Genomic DNA, 22,794 nt, shown 5'->3' on the forward strand with positions numbered 1-22,794 from the left:
ATTACAATGGAGCCACTTACAGCATACAGATACATGATAAGGGAATAGCTTTTCCAATGCAAGGTAGAGCAAACAGTGACGTTGGCAAGGTTGGAGATTGACCCTGCAATGTCATTATTACAAATTAAGCAAAGCAGTTGCCCTAGTATCAATCCGTGAGGTCCCCATTCCAACAAAACGACCTCTCCTTACTCCCGTTCCCTGTTATTGTTGCCTAATTTCTATCCATGCTTCTCATGCCCCGTGCCCTCGATGGCCTTCAATCTTGATGCCAAGCCCAAAATTTGGCACCTTTTGTAAGTGTGTTTTCCCCCTCCCCACCCCTGCCCATCTTCTGACCCCCCCCCCCCCCCCCCCCCCCACACACACACACACACATCTTGGCACATCCCTCATCCTGGGTTTTTGCACTGGATAATTTAATTTCATATTTGTGCAATATTACGATTACCGGCCCTTAAATGTCATTATCATGAGAATGCACATCACACGTTCAATGCCTGGTAACTGTATCTTTGACTGTTGGCAGACCAACTTCCCTCCAACCAAATAAAGTTGCAGTGTATCATCCCCTATCTTCATATTTACCACAACAACTATATTTCCTAGTAACCCACCCCTCCCAAGACCAAGACTCAGTTGCAAATGTGTGGTAGCTGTACAGTTATGATTGGGGACTGCTGAGGTTTGCAGTCGATGGTTCAAGACTCATGGCAATCAATAGTCCTGGCAGCAGCCTGGTGACCATCTGTAACGGTGCACGACGATTTGTTAACACCCAGCGGTTGAACTAACTGCTGGGGTTGTTACCCTTGTCACTATAGACCATGGTGTTATGTTTTCAATGCTATCTTTTTGGAGCTTTCTAATAGTGTTTACCCCCATCAGAACACACCAACCAGTGGCCGTCGTTCGATGAACGGGGGGCGAGGTGGTGGTAGGGGTGGGGGAGAGAGGGGATGTGTGAAAGAGCTGCTTCTTTCCCAGAGCGGGTGATGCTTCCCATGAGAAGGAGCGTTGGCACAGACACGCATGAGCAGGCTGGTCAACACCCCCTTGCCGCTCACCCTTGCCCTCCAGCCCATTATTGGTGCAACGTCAACTGCGGGCTGTTGGCCTCTGACTGCTCTGCCTTTTCCGGGCTTGCCGCCGAACGACGGACAGGGATGGGCCGTGTGGGAGTGAGGACGTCGCTGCTGGGGGGAGGAACAAAGGAGGACCCGGCGTGGGGGGACTGCCGTGTGGGGGGGGGGGGGGAGATCAATGAGGGAGTGAGGACGTTGAGGGGACTGCCATGTGGGGGGGGGGAGATCAATGGGGGGACCATCGTGAGGGAGGGGGGGAGAACTAAGGGGGACCAAACACGGGATACTTTGTAACTTTGAAAGCGCCCTTTAGGTGGTGACTCTTTGCATACCTTGCGTATGCAAGCAAGGAATTCCACAGGGACTTGTCTCACGTGACCAGAAAGTATTCATTCGTTCATTCCTTCATTAATTCGTGACTTGTACTTTGCAGGCCGCCGAAGGCCACGGATTTCATGGGCGCCTTTGATCATCGGCATCCTCTGTGCAGCCATAACTCTAATCAGCGTTCTGCTTGTGGTCTACCACATCAGGAAAAAGGAGTTGCAGTTCGGGTGAGTGGGCGGCCATTGCTCAGCCTTATTGTAGACAATAGACACTAGGTGCAGGAGGAGGCCATTCGGCCCTTCGAGCCAGCACCACCATTCAATGTGATCATGGCTGATCATTCTCAATCAGTACCCCATTCCTGCCTTCTCCCCATACCCCCTGACTCCGCTATCATTAAGAGCTCTATCCAGCTCTCTCTTGAATGCATTCAGAGAATTGGCCTCCACTGCCTTCTGAGGCAGAGAATTCCACAGATTCACAACTTTCGGACTGAAAAAGTTTTTCCTCATCTCCGTTCTAAATGGCCTACCCCTTATTCTTACTGACAAAGGCAGAGATGTCCAGAGCTTAGGATTCCCTCTGCACATCCACCTTCTTTGAAGGTAGATCTTCCTGAAAACCGACTTCATTGACCCAGCTCCAGATCAACTGCTTTACGGTGCGAGATTCATAGAGTAACACAGCACGTAAACAGACCCAGAGTCCATGCCAATCAACATGCGTATTCAAGCTAATTCCATTTGCCTGCGCTTGCCCCATATCCATCTGAACCTCTCCTAGGATAGACACAAAATGCTGGAGTAACTCAGCGGGACAGGCAGCATATGGCATCTCTGGAGAGAAGGAATGGATGACGTTTCGAGTCGAGACACTTCTTCAATCTTCTTCAGATCCTTCTTCAAACCTGTCCTGTCCACATTCCTTAAATGTAATTACATTTAATGACTTAAATGTAATTACACCCACGTCTCCCACATCCTCTGGCAGGATCGCTACATGTAGCAATCATCCTTTGTATGACAAAACATGTCCCTCAGATTCCCTGTAAATCTTTCTCCTCTCACCTTAAACCTATGCCCTCTGGTTTGGACCATTTTAATTCCACTTCCCATTCCCACTCTGTATTGAGCCACCTCCACTGCCAGAGTGAGGCCACACGCAAACTGGAGGAACAGCACCTCATATTCTGCTTAGGCTAGCTTACAACCTAACAGTGTGAACGTCAAAGTCTCCATTAGTAGGTAACTAACCATCATACAAACCTGCCCCATTCTCTACACCCCCTCCCCCTGTGTGTGTGTGTGTGTGTGTATATATATGTGTGTGTGTGTGTGTGTGTGTGTATTTATGTATATGGGTGTGTGTATGTGTGTGTGTATATATGTGTATGGGTGTATATATGTGTATGTGTGTGTGTATATATGTGTATATATGTATGTGTGTATGTATGTATATGGGTGTATATATGTGTAGGTGTGTATATATGTGTGTGTGTGTATATATGTGTATATATATATAATTAAAAAAATACATGTGTGTGTGTATATATAAATGTGTTTGCGTGTGTGTATGCATTTATACGTGTGTGTGTGTATATGTGTGCAAGTGTATATATATTTTATGTGTGTGTATATGTGTGTATGTATGGATATATATGTATGTGTGTGTGTGTGTGTGTATATGTGTGTGTATATATGTGTGCGTGTGTATATACGTGTATGTGTGTGTATATATGTGTGTATGTATGTGTGTGTGTGTATGTCAAGTCAATTTTATTTGTATAGCACATTTAAAAACAACCCACGTTGACCAAAGTGCTGTACATCAGTTCAGGTACTAAGAACGAACATACAATGGCACACAAACATAACAGCACATACATAAACAGTTCACAGCGCCCCCTCAGAGGGCCTCAAACGTTAGGAGTAGAAATAGGTTTTGAGCCTGGACTTAAAGGAGTCGATGGAGGGGGCAGTTCTGATGGGGAGAGGGATGCTGTTCCACAGTCTAGGAGCTGCAACCGCAAAAGCGCGGTCACCCCTGAGCTTAAGCCTAGACCGCGGGATAGTCAGTAGCCCCAAGTCGGCCGACCTGAGGGACCTGGAGATAGAGCGGTGGGTTAGAAGATTTTTGATATGGGGGGGGTGGGGCAAGCCCATTTAGGGCTTTGTATGTGAATAGGAGGAGCTTGAAGTTGATTCTGTACTGTACTGGGAGCCAGTGGAGAGAGGCCAGAATCGGGGTGATGTGGTCCCTTTTACGGGTACCCGTCAGGAGTCTCACTGCGGCGTTTTGGACCAATTGCAGGCGGGACAGGGATGATTGGCTGATCCCAGTGTATAGGGAGTTGCAGTAGTCTAGGCGGGAGGACATGAATGCGTGGATGATTTTTTCAATGTCGTCAAATTGGAGGAATGGTTCGATTTTAGCTATGGTACGAAGCTGGAAGAAGCTGGCTTTTACCACAGCTTGACTTGCTTGTCAAACTTTAATGCAGAGTCAAATATCTGTATGTGTATGTGTGTGTGCATATAAGTATGTATATGTGTGCTTGTGTATATGTGTGTGTGTATGTCTGTGTACATGTGTGTGTGTGTATATGTGTGTGTATGTATGTGTACATGTGTGTGTACATGTGTGTGTGTATAGGTGTGTGTGTATGTGTGCGTGTGCGTATATATGCGTGTATGTATATATGTGTGTGTGTATATGTGTGTTTATATCAATGTGTTTGCGTGTGTGTATACATATATGTGTGTTTTTATGTGTGTGAGTGTATATGTGTGTATATGTGTGTGTGTACATATGTGTATGAGTGTGTATATGTATATGTGTGTGTGTATGTGTAAGAAAATAACTGCAGATGCTGGTACAAATCGAAGGTATTTATTCACAAAATGCTGGAGTAACTCAGCAGGTCAGGCAGCATCTCAGGAGAGAAGGAATGGTGACGTTTCGGGTCGAGACCCTTCTTCAGACTGATGTCAGGGGGGGCGGGACAAAGGAAGGATATAGGTGGAGACAGGAAGATAGAGGGAGATCTGGGAAGGAGGAGGGGAAGAGAGGGACAGAGGAACTATCTAAAGTTGGAGAAGTCGATGTTCATACCACTGGGCTGCAAACTGCCCAGGCGAAATATGAGGTGCTGTGTGTGTATGTGTGTGTGCATATATGTGTGTGTGTGTATATGTGTATACATATGTATGTGTATATATATCTGTGTTTATATGTGTGTGCGTGTGTATATATGTGTGTGTATATATGTGTGTGTGTAAAAATGTGTGTGTGTATATATATATATATATATATGCAGTCTCGTGTGCTCCAGACGTGTTCGAAGAGGAGAAATGGGGGAGTCGAGGCGATGAAAGGTTATTGTTGGCGTGACTCTGCGGTACAGAGATGCGCACCATTCAGTGTAGTGAATTGTTTTGTGATTCGGGTGCTAATTGTTCAAGTCATTCCCCCCACAGACCCGCCTTTGCTCCAGCCTCTGCAACCAATGGAGTGAGCCAGGTGGTGCAGTACAGGGCAGGACGAAGCTACAATCGCAGAGGAGCAATGCGCATTGAGGCCACATGTACGTGAGTTGGATGGCTACTTGATTCTTTGCTGCCTGAGTTTAGTCTGGAGATATAGCTCAGAAGCAGGCCTTTCGGCCCACCCAGTCCGCGCCGACCAGCGATCCCTACACAACGACACTATCCTACACACATCAGCAACAATTCACTGCTTTTTTTTAACCAAGCCAATTAACCTATGAACCTGTACGTCTTTGGAGTGTGGGAGGAAAGCAGAGCACCCGGAGAAAACCCACGCAGGTCACGGGGAGAAGGTACAAACGTTGTAGAGATAGCATCCATGTCAGGATCAAGCTCGGTGTTTGATGCTGTCAGGCAGTACCTCTACCGCTGCTCCACTGTGCTGCCCGTGACTGTAGTTATATTGTTGTGGACAAGCTGATACAGAAGCCAATAGATCATTATAACCAACTTACAGTATCTATCTATATACTAAAACTCTCGTTTGTTTGTTTGTTTGTTCCTGAACTACAGCCAAAACGGTACACGATAGCGCAGCCATTTTAGGCCCACCTTACTCACCATCGTTCCTTTGGTGCTAATGGAAGAAGTTTCATTGAAATCGGTGTTATATTTTTTAAAGTCATTCACGTTTTAAAGTTTAAATCTATCTCCTAGGGAGGGAGGGGGAGGGGGAGGTGGGGGGGGGGGGGTTTGGAAGGATGGGGGGAGGGAGGAGGGAGGGAGGGAGGGGGAGGTGGGGAGGAGAAGGTGCTGCACCATTGCAGGAGAGGTTTGGGCCCAACGGGTCCATTTGGTCCTGTAAGAACTAAAATGGGCCATTCAGCTCGTTCATTCTGGGTCACCAGGAACACTTAAACCATCTTGGATATCCTTAAATATTGTTATGTAATGCAAATTAATAGATATCAGTCTTAGAACCTCAAATTATCAGCAGCTTTTAAATCCTTTGGAGAAGAGGATTGTGTTTAAGGTACTGGATACGGTACAATAGACAATAGGTGCAGGAGAAGGCCATTCGGCCCTTCGAGCTAGCACCACCATTCATCATGATCATGGCTGATCATTCCCAATCAGTACCCCGTTCCTGCCTTCTCCCCATACCCCCCTCACTCCGCTATCATTAAAAGCTCTGTCTAATTCTCTCTTGAAAGCATCCAGAGAATTGGCCTCCACTGCCTTGAGGCGTTCATGTTGAGATGTCTGAAGAAGGGTCTCGACCCGAAACGTCACCCATTCCTTCTCTCCAGAGATGCTGCCCGACCCGCTGAGTTACTCCAGCATTTTGTGTCTATCTTCGAGTTCACGATGAGCCTTTATCCAAACTAATGTCTGCTTTGTGCACATCACGCTGTAGTTAGCCAGCTACCTCCTCTGGCATGCTGCTCTCTCAGATTACCACTTCTACACTTTGCAGCTTATTGTGGACGCAGCCCAAACCACCACGCACACCAACCTCCTTTCCATTGACTCCATTTATAGAGGACGAGTCGAACCCTGGCCACTCCGTCTTCTCCCCTCTCCCATCGGGTAAAAGATGTAGAAGTGTGAAAACACACACCTCCAGATTCAGGGACAGTTTCTTCCCAGGCAACTGAATCATCCCACCACAACCAGAGAGCAGTGTTGAACTACTATCTACCTCATTGGAGACCCTTAAACTATCCTTGATCGGACTTTGCTGGCTTTACCTTGCACTAAACGTTATTCCTTAATCATGTATCTATACACTGTAAATGGCTCGATTATAATCATGTGTTGTCTTTCCCCATCGACTGGTTAACACTCAATAAAAAGCTTTTCACTGTACCGCGGTACACGTGACAATAAACGAAACTAAACTTCTCTGATCTCCCGCTCCGGCTCCATTGCTAATTTTCACAGAATCTCAGCCTACCTTCCCACCCTCCCCCTGACATCCTTCTCCCTTCAAAATGGGCCTCTGTTGGCTCCTTTATCTTGTGTGTCCACAGCAAGAGAAAGATTCATTACCCAAATGGATTTAACATCATACAAGTAGCTACTTCAGTTGACATTGATTCTGGCAACTACCTCTGCTCTTGTTGGGTCTCTATGTTGTTGCCCGTTGTTCTTCACTATAACTGTTGTTTTAACAGAACTAACTCCATCATTTGGAACACACAGCGTAGGCAGTGCATCGTTAACATAATTCTCAATAACAAATATCCAATAAATCTATAGTTGGAACACTAAAAATATCACAAACTCAACATTTATCAGTCTTTGTCCTTCCTTGCATCTGTCCTCATGCTGTCTCGCACCTTGACTTCTCTTCTCCTCTTCCCTTCCCTTCTCTTTTCCACTTCCCTTCTCTTCTCTTCTCCTCCCCTTCTCTTCTCTTCTCCTCTTCTCTTCCCTTCTCATCTCCTCTTCCCTTCTCTTCTCTTCTCTTCCCTTCTCTTCTTTTATCTTCTCTTTTCCTCTTCTCTTCCCTTCTCTTTTCCTCTTCCTTTCTCTTCTCTTCTCTTCTCTTCTCTTCTCTTCTCTTCTCTTCTCTTCTCTTCTCTTCTCTTCTCTTCTCTTCTCTTCTCTTCTCTTCTCTTCTCTTCTCTTCTCTTCTCTTCTCTTCTCTTCTCCTCCCTTTTCCTCTTCTCTTCTCTTCTCTTCTCTTCTCTTCTCTTCTCTTCTCTTCTCTTCCCTTCTCATCTCCTCTTCCCTTCTCTTCTCTTCTCTTCTCTTCTCTTCTCCTCTTCTCTTTCCTCTTCTATTCTCCTCTTCTCTTCTCTCTTCCCTTCGCTTCTCATCTCTTCTCTTTTCCTCTTCCCCTCGCTTCTCCTCTTGCCATCTTTTCTCTTCTCCTCTTCTATTCCCTTCTCTTCTCTTCTCCTCTTCCCTTCTTTTCTCTTCTCATCTTCTCTTCTCTTCTCTTCTGTGCAAAGATCTTCGTCTTTGCACAGATCCATCTACCACTTTCCTGTCTGAGGTGTATATCTTGGGTTCTTGCTCCACCAGAACAGTCTTGGTCTACTGGTACAACACCGCACACAGAGGCCCCATGATCCACTCACTGGTTTTCCAAGGCCTGATCTTCCTGGATTGCCTAAATTATGAATAAACCACCAGGACTCAAGATGCACCAACGTATCCTCACCAGTACCGTGTCGGTAGGTTCTTACTGTACTGCCTCTCAGATCAGTCGGAGATAACAGCAGAACATCCTTTATTACGCCTGCCATTCTCAAGCTAGCCGATGGAGTTTGGTACAGCGATGTATCAAAGTCATTCCCTGTGCAACATTCCAACCTTAGAATCCCATTCCTGCTCAGATAACTTACATCAGGACACTCGCTGAGTTGAGGTAGCATTCAAAAAATTAAACATGGCAGACACTGGTAGACAAGAATCCAGAGATGAACGAAGGATATCAAATAAGACTTTGTAATGTGGAGGAATCAGTGACCAATGGACTCAAGTGAAAGACAAGAAGAAGTCTTATTACTGGTTCACATGACGTGGAGCTAGAAGAATGATCGAGATAAATGTTGAATAGGTGGGTTTTCTCCGAGATCTTCGGTTTCCTCCCACACTCCAAAGACGTACAGGTATGTAGGTTAATTGGCTGGGTAAATGTAAAAATTGTCCCTAGTGGGTGTAGGATAGTGTTAATGTACGGGGATCACTGGGCGGCACGGACTTGGAGGGCCGAAAAGACCTGTTTCCGGCTGTAGATATATGATATGATATGATATGATAGGAATTGAATAAGTGCTTAGTTTAGTTTAGAGATACAGCGGGGAAACAGGCCCTTCGGCCCACCGGGTCCGCGCCAACCAGCGGTCCCTGCACATTAACACTATCCTACACACACTAGGGACAATTTTTACATTTACCAAGCCAATTAACCTACGAACCTGGAGTGAGGGAGGATACCGAAGATCTCGGAGAAAACCCATGCAGGTCACGGGGAGAACGTACAAACTCTGTACAGACGGCGCCCGTATTCGGGATTGAACCCGGGTCTCCGGCGCTGCATTCGCTGTAAGGCAGCAACTCTACCGCTGCGCCACCGTGACTGCCCAATGCCCTATATTCTTCATTTGGAGAAAATTGTAGTGCTGTTGGGAAAAAGCAAGTGGGGGAAGAATTGAACATCTCTCTTGGTGAGGTGACTAGGGTGCCTCAATGCTATAAGAATGTACGATTACTGAATTCAACTAATGTTTATTTCTTAACTAGACCAAGTTGGGCCTCTCCTCTCCTCTCCTCTCCCCCCTCCCTCTTCCCCGCTCCCTCCCCCTCCACCCCACCTCTCCCCCTCTCCCTCCACCCTCCTTCTCCTCCCCCCTTCCCCTCCCCCCACTCCAACCCCTCAACCCCCCTTATCCACTCTCCTCCCCCCCTCCCTCAACCTCCCTCCCTCCCTAGGAGATGGATTTAAACTTTAAAATGTGAATAACTTTCAAAATATAACACCGATTTCAATGAAACTTCTTCCATTAGCACCAAAGGGACGACGGTGAGTAAGGTGGGCCTAAAATTGTCGCGCTATCGTGAACCGTTTTGGCTGTAGTTCAGGAACAAACAAACAAACAAACGAGAGTTTTAGTATATGGCGGGACTATCATATGTTGAAAGACTGGAGCGACTAGGCTTGTATACACTGGAATTTAGAAGGATGAGAGGAGATCTTATCGAAACATGTAAGATTATTAAGGGGTTGGACACGTTAGAGGCAGGAAACATGTTCCCAATGTTGGGGGAGTCCAGAACCAGGGGCCACAGTTTAAGAATAAGGGGTAGGCCATTTAGAACAGAGATGAGGAAAAACTTTTTCAGTCAGAGAGTTGTGAATCTGTGGAATTCTCTGCCTCAGAAGGCAGTGGAGGCCAATTCTCTGAATGCATTCAAGAGAGAGCTGGATAGAGCTCTTAAGGATAGCGGAGTCAGGGGGTATGGGGAGAAGGCAGGAACGGGGTACTGATTGAGAATGATCAGCCATGATCACATTGAATGGCGGTACTGGCTCGAAGGGCCGAATGGCCTCCTCCTGCACCTATTGTCTATTGTCTATATAGATGAAATGCAGATGTAAAGCAGGTGGTTTATTTTGGTGGCTGAGTGGAAGGAACACGCGTGGTGGAGGGGACGTGTTGAGCACACCTCTACACACTTTGCCGACTGCAAGTTTCATCTTCCCTTTTATACCTCCCCCATTTTCTCGGGTGTGAAGCTCGCCTCTGTCTCCAAGCTGACGTAATCCACCCCCGCTCACTGTGTGACAGCCTGCTCCACACGTTCTCTTCCCTCGGCGTGAAGTACAAAGACCTCACCATCCGGTCGTTGCCTTAATCATATTGTTGAAGCAACACCAAGCTGGAGCAAGCAATGTCTATTGTGTCACGCTATTGCGCTGCATAATTGTAATCAGCATCAGACCCATTGATTCCTGTGCTGTTGAAGCCAATACGGCTTAGACCAGCTTAAGGTTGTGATAATCCACTGACAAGTCGCGGGAAGTTTGATCGAGGTGACCGTAACATTGCATTACTACACAGTCTAACTTTAGATGGAGGTGAATTGTAGCTGTTCGATACTTTTAGACGTTTGCTTCAGTGTTAATCACCCCCCTGCTGGTGAAAACTGCTCTCAGTTCACAAGCAACAACGCAACAATAATAATTCCTTTCGCTCTTCCTCACTCAACCCGGCAAAGTACAAGGTTTAGTTGTTTTAGTCATAGACTCACAGGGTTGTACAACACGGAAACTAGCACAAAATAGGACGGGGCAAGTCCCATTGGCCTGCATTTGGTCCATTTCTGTAAAATATTTCCTATCCATGAAACCGTCCTAATATTTTTTTAATGTTATAATCTCTGGAGAGAAGGAATGGGTCTGAAGAAGGGTCTCGACCCGAGACGTCACCCATTCCTTCTCTCCAGAGGTGCTGCCTGACCCACTGAGTTACTCCAGCATTTTGTGTCTATCCTTATGAATCTTTTATGCACCCCTCATGCTTAGTCACACCCTTCCTAAAGTATGGTGGCCAGAACAGCACTCAATGCTCCTGGAGTGGTCTCACTAGAGTCACCTTACACAGCTTTTGTACTCAATGCCCTCTCCAACGAAGACAAGAGTGTCAAATGCCTCATTCACCAACCTGTCTTTCTCCAGATGATCTAGATCTTATTGTAACGTTAGACAACCTTCCTCACTGTCCACCACGGCACCATCTTCGGTCTCATCTCTCAGGGCAGCAAGTGGCGCAGCGATAGAGCTACTGCCTTACAGCGCCAGAGACCCAGGTTCAATCCTGACTACGGGTGCTGTCTGTAAGAAGTTTGTACGTTCTCCCCGTGACCCTGCGTGGGTTTTCTCCGAGATCTTCAGTTTCCTCCCACACTCCAAAAACGTGCAGGTTTGTAGGTTAATTGTTTTGGCTATAAATTTAAAACCGTCCCTAGTGGGTGTAGGTTTGTGGTAATGTGCGGGGATCGCTGGTTGGCATGGACTCGGTGGGCTGAAGGGCCTGTTTCTGCGCTGTATATCTCTAAACTGAACTAATCTGTAAACTTACTGATTCATCCAACTACATTCTCATCCAAGGTATTTATTTACAAAATGCTGGAGTAACTCAGCAGGTCAGGCAGCATCTCGGGAGAGAAGGAATGGGTGACGTTTCGGGTCGAGACCCTTCCCATTCCTTCTCTCCCGAGATGCTGCCTGACCTGCTGAGTTACTCCAGTATTTTGTGAATAAATACCTTCGATTTGTACCAGCATCTGCAGTTATTTTCTTATACATTCTCATCCAGATCTTTTAAACAAAACTAGATTCAGCACCGACCCCTGTGGCACCCCACTGTTCACAGGCCCCCCAAACAGTAAACCAACCCACCACCACCCCCCTCTAAAGTGCTTCACGTTCCTTGGCATTAATATTACCAATGATCTGTCATGGACCAACTACACTGATGCAACAGCCAAGAAGGCACATCAATGTCTCTATCTCCTTATGGGGCTGAGGGCATCTGGCATGTCGCCATTGACTCTTACAAACTTCCACAGGAGCACCTTTGAAAGCATACTTTTGGGTTGCTCTGGAGCTCGCTTCAGGAGCAGCTCTGCCCAAGACCACAGGACATAGCGGAGAGTTGTAGATGTAGCCCAGTCCATCGTGCAGAACAGACTCCCTACCATTACTCCACCTACGATTCTCTCTGCCTTGGAGAAGTAGCCAGCGTAATCAAAGACCAGTCCCACCCTGATCATTCCTTCTTCTCCCTGTTCCCATCCAGCAGAAAGTACAGAAGTTTCAACGTGTGCACTCCCACATTCGGGATCAGCTTCTCTCCCCCTGTTATCAGGCTTACAAATGGTCCTTCCATCAGCTAAGTTACTGTCCGATTTACTTCTACCTCATTGAGGACGTTGGCTTAGTCTGTGGAACTGATGCGCTACAATGCTGAGAACTATATCCTGCGCTCTGAATCTTCCCCTTTGCTCCATTTGTTGAATTTGAGTTTGATTTGATTGTGTTTATGTACGATTTATCCTTTAGAGATTTAGAGATACAGCGCAGAAACAGGCCCTTCGGCCCACCTGGTCCGTGCCGCCCAGCGATCCCCGCACACTAACACTATCCTACACCCACTAGGGACAATTTTTTACATTTGCCCAGCCAATTAACCTACATACCTGTACGTCTTTGGAGTGTGGGAGGAAACCGAAGATCTCGGAGAAAACCCACGCAGGTCACGGGGAGAACGTACAAACTCCGAACAGACGGCGCCCGTAGTCAGGATCGAACCTGAGTCTCCGGCGCTGCATTCGCTGTAAGGCAGCAACTCTACCGCTGCGCCACCGTGCCGTTATCTGATCTGTTTGGATAGCACGCATAACAAACTTTTCACCATCCCTCGGTGCACGTGACAATAATGAATCCAAACCTAAACCGTCAATTCTGTATCCAACTGGCTAGCTCACCCGGGTTCCCATGTGATCAAACCTTCCAGATCAGTCTACCATGTAGGACCTTGTCAAAAACCTTGCTACAGTCCATGTAGACTGTGTCCACTGCCCCGATTTCCCACACACAACGTCGTGCTGACTATCCTTAATCCGTTCCTGTTTTACCAAATGCAGGTAGATCCTATCTCACAGAATCCCCTTCAGTAACTAAAGGCCCTGTCCCAGTTTGGCGATTTTTTAGGCGACTCACGGTTGCCGGGGTGTGGTCGTGAGGAGTCTCCAAAGAGTCATAGTGTTTTTCTGGTCGTCGTTAGATTTTGTGAAGGCGTAAAAAATTTCCGGCGACTGTTGGTTTGAAGCCAATGATGGTAGCTTGACGTCTCCTGACGGGGGCGCTGTCGTAGGTTGTCGCCTGGTGAAGTAGGTTGTCACCAGGTGATTAAGTTTGTCGCCGGTGCTGACTTCGGCGAATTCCAAGTGTGGACTTGATCTGATCATCCATCAGTGTAATGTGCCCATAAATGATGCTAGGCTTTCTATGATTTTGCACTTGTATTCTGCTTAAAGTTTGAATTTTAAAGTTTGAAGTTTATTGAAATTAATTGACGTTTATTACCATATTTCTGCATGCACTGTTGTATGTTCTTATCAACCTTTTAAAACATTTTGTTTGTATATTAATAAAGGAAATTCTTGACATTTTGACGGAAAATTGATATATGAAGTTACTGTATTTCAGAGTAGTTTCTCATGGCATCACTTTCAAATAGTCACGATGCAGAATGATTGGAAACCTGACCTTTTATAGGGAAAGTGGGTGACACGTGAATTGTCTTCAGTTGTCTTCAGTCTTCAAGGTCATAGCTTGTCGTAGCTTGTGGCAGGTGGACGTAGGTTGACTTCGGTTGTCGTAGGTGTCGTTGTAGGTTGTCGTAGGTGCGGTCGTAGGTGGACGTTCTACTTGCGACGATTGGGTCGTCGGTTGTCGGTAGCTTGACGTCGACTAGGTGGCAGGTTGTTGTAGCTTGTTGTAGACATTGTCATTGGGGGGGGTCCAGTCACCGTTTTTTCGGCGACCTGCTACGACTATGACAGTCGCCGGCAGTCGCCTTAAAGAATGCCTAACTGGGACAGGGCCATTACTCACCATTGACGTTTGGTTCCCCAGCCTAGAGTTACCTGCAGCCCTGCACCCAGCAATTCTGAATTCACCCAGTCCGAAGATGGGACTTCACCCGAAACGTCACCCATCCCTTCTCTCCAGGGATGCTGCCTACCCCGCTGAGTTACTCCAGCAATTTGTGTCTGCCTTCGGTGTAAACCGGCACCTGCAGTTCCTTCCTACCCAGTAATTCTGTTGTGTTGTTGTTGTTTGAATGCAGTTGACACTTTGGGAATTAGCGACGCTTTGAAGCAGAAGTTGGAAGATATTTTCATCCATGAGAAGCTGCTTGAACTGGGTCGGACACTGGGACGAGGTTAGTACATAACGGGCCTTAGCGGTATCTATCCTCCTGGGCTATTTGTGGCTGCTCTTGCTTATCTAATATTTACTGGTGTCTGGGAGGGAAATCACTGGGTCTCTGGCTGATATTCCTTTAATTGCTCCTTTAAGACGTGGAAACACACAAAAACACAACAGAAATTTGTTAGCCAAAGTATAGTTTTAGTTTAGTTTAGAGATACAGTGTGGGAACAGGCCCTTCGGCCCACCGAGTCCGCGCCAACCAGCGATCCTCGCACATTAACACTACCCTACACACACACACACACTAGGGACAATTTCCAATCTCCACTTTTATCAGCCAATTAACCTACAAACCTGTACGTCTTTGGAGTGTGGGAGGGAACCGAAGATCTCGGAGAAAACCCACGCGGGTCACGGGGAGAACGTACAAACTCTGTACAGACAGCACCCGTAGTCAGGATCAAACCCGGGTCTCAGGCGCTGCAAGCACTGTAAGGCAGCAACTCTACCGCTGCGCCACCATGCTATGACCGCTGTTTGCAAAACTAAAATGAGGCCTGACACGAGGACCATGGTGACTTCGTTATGACACCACTAGGAACTACTGGGGAGATGGTCGTGGTGTGTTGGGTGCGACCGATGTCAGTCCTGACAATATAACAGTGTCTGCACAAGCAAACCGGTTAACAAGACGTGAGAAATAGATAATGATCACATCTGTCTTCCCTTACTTCCAGTAAAGTGACGTGAAACAAAAAAACCCCAGAAAATTCTGGCAATTCTCAATGGGTTGGGCAGCATCTATGGAAGGAGAAACATTAGAAACAGAGTTAATATTTTTGAAACATTGTTCTCTCTCCACAGATACTGAATGACATTCAAGAGAGAGCAGGATAGAGCTCTTAAGGATAGCGGAGTCAGGGGGTATGGGGAGAAGGCAGGAATGGGGTACTGATTGAGAATGATCAGCCATGATCACATTGAATGGCGGTGCTGGCTCGAAGGGCCGAATGGCCTCCTCCTTGTTGAGTCATAGAGTGATACAGTGTGGAAACAGGCCATGCGGCCCAATTTGCCCACACTGGTCAACATGTCCCATCCACACTAGTCCCACCTGCCTGCGTTTGGCCCATATCCCTCTAAACTTGTCCAATCCATGTACCCATCTAAATGTTTCTTAAACGTTGCGACGGTACCTGGAGTATTCCCAGAATCTTTGTTTATCTTTCAGACTTCCAGCGTCTGCAGTTTTCATTTGATTTTCATGTACAGTGTTGTTCAGTTGAGTTGATTTCTTCAGTCTTTTCCTTCTCCCCTCGCTCAGTAACTCTGTGTTTTGCCTTAATGCAGTTGGCACTCGGAATGAGCGATGCTTTTAACAGACGCTGGTCCTTCTGAGTCAGGAGAGCCATGTGAGTGCAGCTCCCTGCTGCAGAGACTCCAACAGATAATCCAACACTGGCGGATGGATGGCTCTGTAGACACATGGCTTGTCTGCCCCTCTGCCAGAATGATTCTCTCTCCCTCAGCACAGCCTTGAGGTGGAAGAATGATTCTCCCTGCAGCACGGCATTGAGTTGATGCTGTCTTATTATTTTGACCGAGGATTGATGAAGCACTGCTCGGATAACAGAAATCTTCACGTCTGAAGTTCAATACAATACAATATATCTTTATTGTCATTGTACAGGGGTACAACGAGATTGGGAATGCGCCTCTCATACGATGCAATAAATTAATTAATTTAAACAACAACAACCCAACGAGACAAATTGGAACAGTTTTAAGACAGAATAAAGTGCAAGTAGATCTGTGCCGGATCACTGTGCGATGTGACCATCCGGCTCAGCAGGACCGGTTCATAGCAGCTATGGCCCTGGGGATGAAGCTGTTACTGAGTCTGGAGGTGCGGGCGTAGAAGGCCTTGTATCGTCTGCCCGATGGAAGGAGTTCGAACAGACTGTTGCAGGGGTGTGAAGAGTCTTTGTGGATGCTGGTGGCTTTTCTGAGGCATCGTGTGTTGTAGATGCCCTCCGAGGCCGGTAGCTGTGTTCCGATGGTCCTCTGAGCTCTATGGACTACCCGCTGAAGAGCTTTCCTCTCTGCCTCCGTGCAGCTGAGGTACCACACAGGGATGCCATGTGTTAGGATGCTCTCTATGGTGCAGCGGTAGAATGTCGTCAGCAGCTGTTGGGGTAGACCAGACTTCTTCAGTGTTCTTAGGTCGAACAATCGTTGCTGTGCCTTCTTGACCAGCGCAGCAGTGTTATTGGACCATGTTAGGTCCTCCGAAATGTGAGTGCCCAGAAACTTGAAGCTGGACACTCTCTCCACACTGTCCCCGTTGATAAAGATCGGGGCATATTCCTCAGCAGAGCCTTCCTCAGTTCTTGCCAATATTTATCATCATCAGAGCTCCTGGTCAAAATCTTACTGTTGCCTGTGGAAAAAAATTGGCTACTTCAAGACATGACCACTTTAAAGGCACTTAATTGGGGGCAGAGTGTTTTGGCTTTGGTCTAGAATCATGAAAGGCAACATCTTGGTGAATCTTCCCAGCACCCTGGATGGTACAATTCCATCCTCCATACAGTGTGGCAACCAGAACTGCACATGATAATTCAACTACCGCCTCACCAAAGCGTTATACATTTGCAGTGTTACCTTCTTGCTTCTTATTCTAGCAGCAGCTTAAGTTTGGAACAGTATATTAGGCATTGCAGGCCACGGAGCTAACCTCAGAAACCCACCTGGCCCTGCTGAGAAAGTGGGCTTAGACAGCCTCAGCAGTACTGTCGATGTTGTCATTCTCTGCTTTGCCAACCGTTTGATTTAGAACTTGCTTTAGACTTCAGAGGCACAGCATGGAAATGGTGCGTTGGGCCCACTGAGTGCATGCCGACCTGCGATCACCTCGTACACTACCACTATCCTACATATCAGGGACAATTTACAATCTTACCGAAGCCAGTTAACCTGCAAACCTGCGCGTCTTTAAGAGCGTGGGGGGAAACCCACGGGGTCACGGGGGGAACGTGCAAACTCCGTACAGACAGCATCCGTGGTCAGGATCGCGGCCGGGTCTCTGGCGCTGGAAGGCAGCAGCTCTACCCGCTGCGCCACTATGCAGCCCTGACGCTGATGTTGTTTTAATTTCCAGGGGAGTTTGGCTCTGTCAAGGAGGCGTATTTAAAGATGGAGGACGGGTCCACACAGAAGTTGGCCGTGAAGATGCTGAAAGGTGAGTGGAGCAACTGACCACACCAGGCGGCGGGGGTTAGCCTGGGGTGGGGGCGCGGCCTCTGTGGCGATGGGATTGATCGAGCTGTGCAGGTGTGATTGACCTCCACCCAGTGACCTCACCAGTCCCAGAGGAGAGATGGGAGAGGCCATGTGGCCCCTCCAAGGCTGCTATCCCCCTTACCATCTTAACGATTTGGACGTGGGGATTGAAGGCTTTGTGGCAAGGTTTGCGGATGATACGAAAATAGGTGGTGGGGGGGCAGGTAGTGCAGAGAAAGCAGGGACTCTGCAGAAGGACTTGGACAGGTTGGGAGAGTGGGCAGAGAAGTGGCGGATGGAATATAGTGTGGCAAAGTGTGGAGTCATGCAATTTGGTAGTGAATATAAAGGCATAGACTATTTTCTAAATGGGAAGAGAATCCAGAAATTGGAGGTGCAAAGGGACTTGGGAGTGCTGGTGCAGGATCCCCAAAAGGTTCATCTGCAAGTGGAATCGGTAGTAAAGAAAGCAAACTCATTGCTAGCATTTATTACAAGAGGACTGGTATACAAAAACAGGGATGTAATGCCGAGGCTCTATAAGGTGCTGGTCAGGCCGTATTTGGAATATTGTGAGCAATTTTGGGCCCCATATCTGAGGAAGGATGTGCTGGCTCTGGAGAGGGTCCATAGGAGGTTTACAAGAATGATCCCAGGAATGAGTGGGTTAACATATGATGAGCGTTTGTCGGCACTGGGCCTGCACTCACTGGAGTTTAGAAGAATGAGGGGGGACCTCATTGAAACGTACAGAACAGTGAAAGGCATAGATAGAGTGGATGTGGAGAGGATGTTTCCACTAGTGGGAGAGTCTAGGACAGGAGGTCATAGCCTCAGAATTAAAGGACGTTCTTTTAGGAAGGTGATGAAGAGAAATTTATTTGTCAGAGTGGTGAATCTGTGGAATTCGTTGCCACAGGAGGCTGTGGAGGCCATGTCAGTTGATATTTTAAAGGCAGAGATAGATTCTTGATTAGTACGGGTGTCAGAGGTTTATTGGGAGAAAGCACAAGAATGGGGTTAGGAGGGAGAGATGGATCAGCCATGATTGAATGGTGGAGTAGACTTGATGGGCCGAATGGTCTAATTCTACTCCTTATGACCTCCGACTTTAATAATCCAAGTCCTATATCATCATATTACAATCATATTACAATCGGCCTTCCCCCACTTAAGAACTTCAGTTCTGTTGAGTTTATTGTCACGTGTACCGAGGTACAGTGAAAAGCTTTTGTTGCCTGCTACCCAGTCAGCAGAAAGACAATGCATGATTACAGTCGATCCATTTGCACGCCAACGCCGCATTGAGCATCGACGAATCCCCACTTGGCTGTTGAGTAACATTGGCAACACTCTCTGTAGACCCGGTGGGGTAATCAAACTTTTCGCATCAGAGATTGGAAGGTTTGTGGCTCGTCGAGGATATTGTGGGATAATGAGCCAAGGCGGGCAGGGGGAGGGCAATGTGACCTGGTGGAATGATGGAGCAGGTCTGACAAGATGGTTGGCTCACGTCTCTTCCTTCCTCCCTCTCCCACGCAGCTGAAATCAGTGCAACTGGAGACAACGAGGAGTTCCTGCGGGAAGCTGCCTGCATGAAGGAATTCGACCACCCGAACGTCATTAAGATTATTGGTGAGTGGGTGAGTGAGTGAGTGTGAGAGGGTGAGTGAGTGTGAGTGAGTGGGTGAGTGAGAGTGAGTGGGTGAGTGAGTGTGAGAGGGTGAGTGAGTGTGAGTGAGTGGGTGAGTGAGTGTGAGAGGGTGAGTGAGTGTGAGAGGGTGAGTGAGGGTGAGTGAGTGAGTGAGGGTGAGTGTGTGTGAGGGTGAGTGAGGGTGAGTGAGGGTGAGTGTGAGTGAGTGAGGGTGAGTGAGTGAGTGAGGGTGAGTGTGTGAGTGAGTGAGGGTGAGTGAGTGAGTGAGTGTGAGTGAGTGTGAGTGAGGGTGAGTGTGAGTGAGGGTGAGTGTGAGTGTGTGAGTGAGGGTGTGTGAGGGTGAGTGAGGGTGTGTGAGTGAGTGAGGGTGAGTGTGAGTGAGTGAGTGTGAGTGAGTGAGTGTGTGAGTGAGTGTGTGAGTGAGTGAGTGAGGGTGATTGAGTGAGTGAGAGTGAGTGAGTGAGTGAGGGTGAGTGAGTGTGAGAGTGAGGGTGAGTGAGTGAGGGTGAGTGAGTGAGTGAGGGTGAGTGGGTGAGTGAGTGAGGGTGAGTGAGTGAGGGTGAGTGAGTGAGAGTGAGTGAGGGTGAGTGTGTGAGTGAGTGTGAGTGAGTGAGGTTGAGTGAGTGAGTGAGTGAGGGTGAGTGAGTGTGAGTGAGTGAGGGTGAGTGTGTGAGTGAGGGTGAGTGTGTGAGTGAGGGTGAGTGAGTGTGTGAGTGAGTGAGTGAGTGAGGGTGAGTGAGTGAGTGAGGGTGAGTGGGTGAATGAGTGTGTGAGTGAGAGTGAGTGAGGGTGAGTGTGAGTGAGTGAGGGTGAGTGAGTGAGGGTGAGTGAGTGTGAGAGGGTGAGTGAGTGAGGGTGAGTGTGAGTGAGGGTGAGTGAGGGTGAGTGAGTGAGTGTGTGAGTGAGTGTGTGAGTGAGTGTGAGTGTGTGAGAGTGAGTGAGTGAGTGAGGGTGAGTGAGTGAGTGTGAGTGAGGGTGAGTGAGTGGGTGAGTGAGTGTGGGTGAGTGAGTGTGTGAGTGAGGGTGAGTGAGTGGGTGAGTGAGAGTGAGTGTGAGAGGGTGAGAGTGAGAGAGGGTGAGTGAGTGTGAGAGGGTGAGTGAGTGTGAGAGGGTGAGTGAGTGTGAGAGGGTGAGTGAGTGTGAGTGAGTGTGAGTGAGGGTGAGTGAGTGAGGGTGAGTGTGTGAGTGAGGGTGAGTGAGTGAGAGTGAGGGTAAGTGTGTGAGGGTGAGTGAGTGAGTGAGAGTGAGGGTGAGTGAGTGAGTGAGGGTGAGTGAGGGTGAGTGAGTGAGGGTGAGTGAGTGAGGGTGAGTGGGTGAGTGAGAGTGAGTGAGTGAGGGTGAGTGAGTGTGAGTGAGTGAGTGAGAGTGAGTGAGGGTGAGTGTGTGAGTGAGTGTGAGTGAGTGAGGTTGAGTGAGTGAGTGAGGGTGAGTGAGTGTGAGAGGGTGAGTGAGTGAGGGTGAGTGTGTGAGTGAGGGTGAGTGTGTGAGTGAGTGAGGGTGAGTGAGTGTGAGTGAGTGTGTGAGTGAGTGTGTGAGTGAGTGTGTGAGTGAGTGAGGGTGAGTGAGGGTGAGTGAGTGAGGGTGAGTGAGTGGGTGAGTAAGTGTGGGTGAGTGAGTGAGTGTGAGTGAGGGTGAGTGAGGGTGAGTGAGTGAGGGTGAGTGAGTGTGGGTGAGTGAGTGAGAGTGAGTGAGAGGGTGAGTGAGTGAGAGAGGGTGAGTGAGTGTGAGAGGGTGAGTGAGTGAGGGTGAGTGAGTGTGTGAGTGAGGGTGAGTGAGTGAGGGTGAGTGGGTGAGTGAGAGTGAGTGAGGGTGAGTGGGTGAATGAGTGTGTGAGTGAGAGTGAGTGAGGGTGAGTGTGTGAGAGTGAGTGAGTGAGTGAGGGTGATTGAGTGAGGGTGAGTGAGTGGGTGAGGGTGAGTGAGTGAGGGTGAGTGAGTGTGAGAGGGTGAGTGAGTGAGGGTGAGTGTGTGAGTGAGGGTGAGTGAGTGAGGGTGAGTGAGTGTGTGTGTGAGTGTGAGTGAGTGAGTGTGAGTGTGTGAGAGTGAGTGAGTGAGTGAGGGTGAGTGTGAGTGAGTGGGTGAGTGAGTGTGGGTGAGTGAGTGTGAGTGAGTGAGTGTGTGAGTGAGGGTGAGTGAGTGGGTGAGTGAGAGTGAGTGAGAGGGTGAGAGTGAGAGAGGGTGAGTGAGTGTAAGAGGGTGAGTGAGTGTAAGAGGGTGAGTGATTGTGAGAGGGTGAGTGAGTGTGTGAGTGAGGGTGAGTGAGGGTGAGTGTGTGAGTGAGTGTGAGGGTGAGTGAGTGAGAGTGAGGGTAAGTGTGAGGGTGAGTGAGTGAGGGTGAGTGAGAGAGGGTGAGTGAGTGAGTGAGTGAGTGAGTAGGTGAGTGTGTGTGTGTGTGTGAGTGAGTGAGTGAGCCAGCCAGAGGAGGGAGGGTGAAGTCAACATGGGGCACCGGTGGGCAGGTGGAAAGCAGCGCCACCTGGTGCTCGGGTACAAACCCACTGGCACCATGTGGCCTACACTAGTTGGACAGGGCCTACCTTGTCCCATGATATCCCACACCATTAATGCCGCTTCCCCACCATTGCTTCCGTCCCCGCACACCCCTCCGGATTCAGGGACAGTTTCTTCCCAGCTGTTATCAGGCAACTGAACCATCCTACCACAAACAGAGCGGCACAGTGGCACAGCGGTAGAGTTGCTGCCTTACAGCCAATGCAGCGCTGGAGACCCGGGTTCGATCCCGACCACGGGTGCCGTCTGTACGGAGTTTGTACGTTCTCCCCGTGACCTGTGTGGGTTTTCTCCGAGATTTTCGGTTTCCTCCCACACTCCAAAGACGTACAGGTTAGTAGGTTAATTGGCTTGGTAAATGTTTTACAAAAATTGTCCCCAGTGGGTATAGGATGGTGTTAATGTGCGGGGATCGCTGGTCGGCGCGGACCCGGTGGGCCGAAAGGGCCTGTTTCCACGCTGTATCCCTAAACTAAAAAACTAAACTAAGCCAGAGAGCTGTGCTGAACTAGTATCTACCTCACTAGTGACCCTCGCACTATCTTTGATTGGACTTACTGGCTTTACCTCGCACTGAACGTTATTCCCTTATCATGTGTCTATACACTATAAATGGCTCGATTGTAATCTTGTATGTCTTTCCACTAACCGGTTAGCACGCAACAAAAGCTTTTCACTGTACGTCGGTACACGTGACAATAAACTAAACTGAATTGAACTGAACACCCATCATGGTATGAAGAGAACCGGCTCTTGGTCATCTAATCAAAGGGATTCACACTTTTCCCACCAATAGTCCTCTCCAGTCTGTAACACAGGCACCTCGTGTTTTATGTGGGGGTCACCTTCCAGAAAAGGAGCGCGCTATTCAAAAAAGCGTAAATGAAACATAAACATTTAAACAGGTGCAAATCTGAGCGTGGTATTTTAAAAAATGCAGCACGTAAATTTGGATTTGGTATTAATTAAACAAGTGCATTATTTGAAAATTGCA

General features: G+C 48.1%; 1 protein-coding gene across 2 annotated transcripts in view; it reads left to right on the forward strand.

Moving 5' to 3' along the window:
- tyro3 (TYRO3 protein tyrosine kinase) overlaps window positions 1–22,794 on the forward strand; it is a 92,018-nt gene that overhangs the window by 53,478 nt on the left and 15,746 nt on the right. For both annotated transcript variants that reach the window (XM_078406161.1, XM_078406160.1), the window contains exons 10-14: window positions 1,519–1,639; window positions 4,889–4,995; window positions 14,269–14,364; window positions 17,515–17,595; window positions 19,179–19,271. In XM_078406161.1, the coding sequence (XP_078262287.1) occupies window positions 1,519–1,639; window positions 4,889–4,995; window positions 14,269–14,364; window positions 17,515–17,595; window positions 19,179–19,271 (498 nt within the window). The remainder of the gene's footprint in view (window positions 1–1,518; window positions 1,640–4,888; window positions 4,996–14,268; window positions 14,365–17,514; window positions 17,596–19,178; window positions 19,272–22,794) is intronic.

Source organism: Rhinoraja longicauda, chromosome 10 (assembly GCF_053455715.1).
Source record: "Rhinoraja longicauda isolate Sanriku21f chromosome 10, sRhiLon1.1, whole genome shotgun sequence".
NCBI classification, from domain to species: Eukaryota; Metazoa; Chordata; class Chondrichthyes; order Rajiformes; family Arhynchobatidae; genus Rhinoraja; species Rhinoraja longicauda.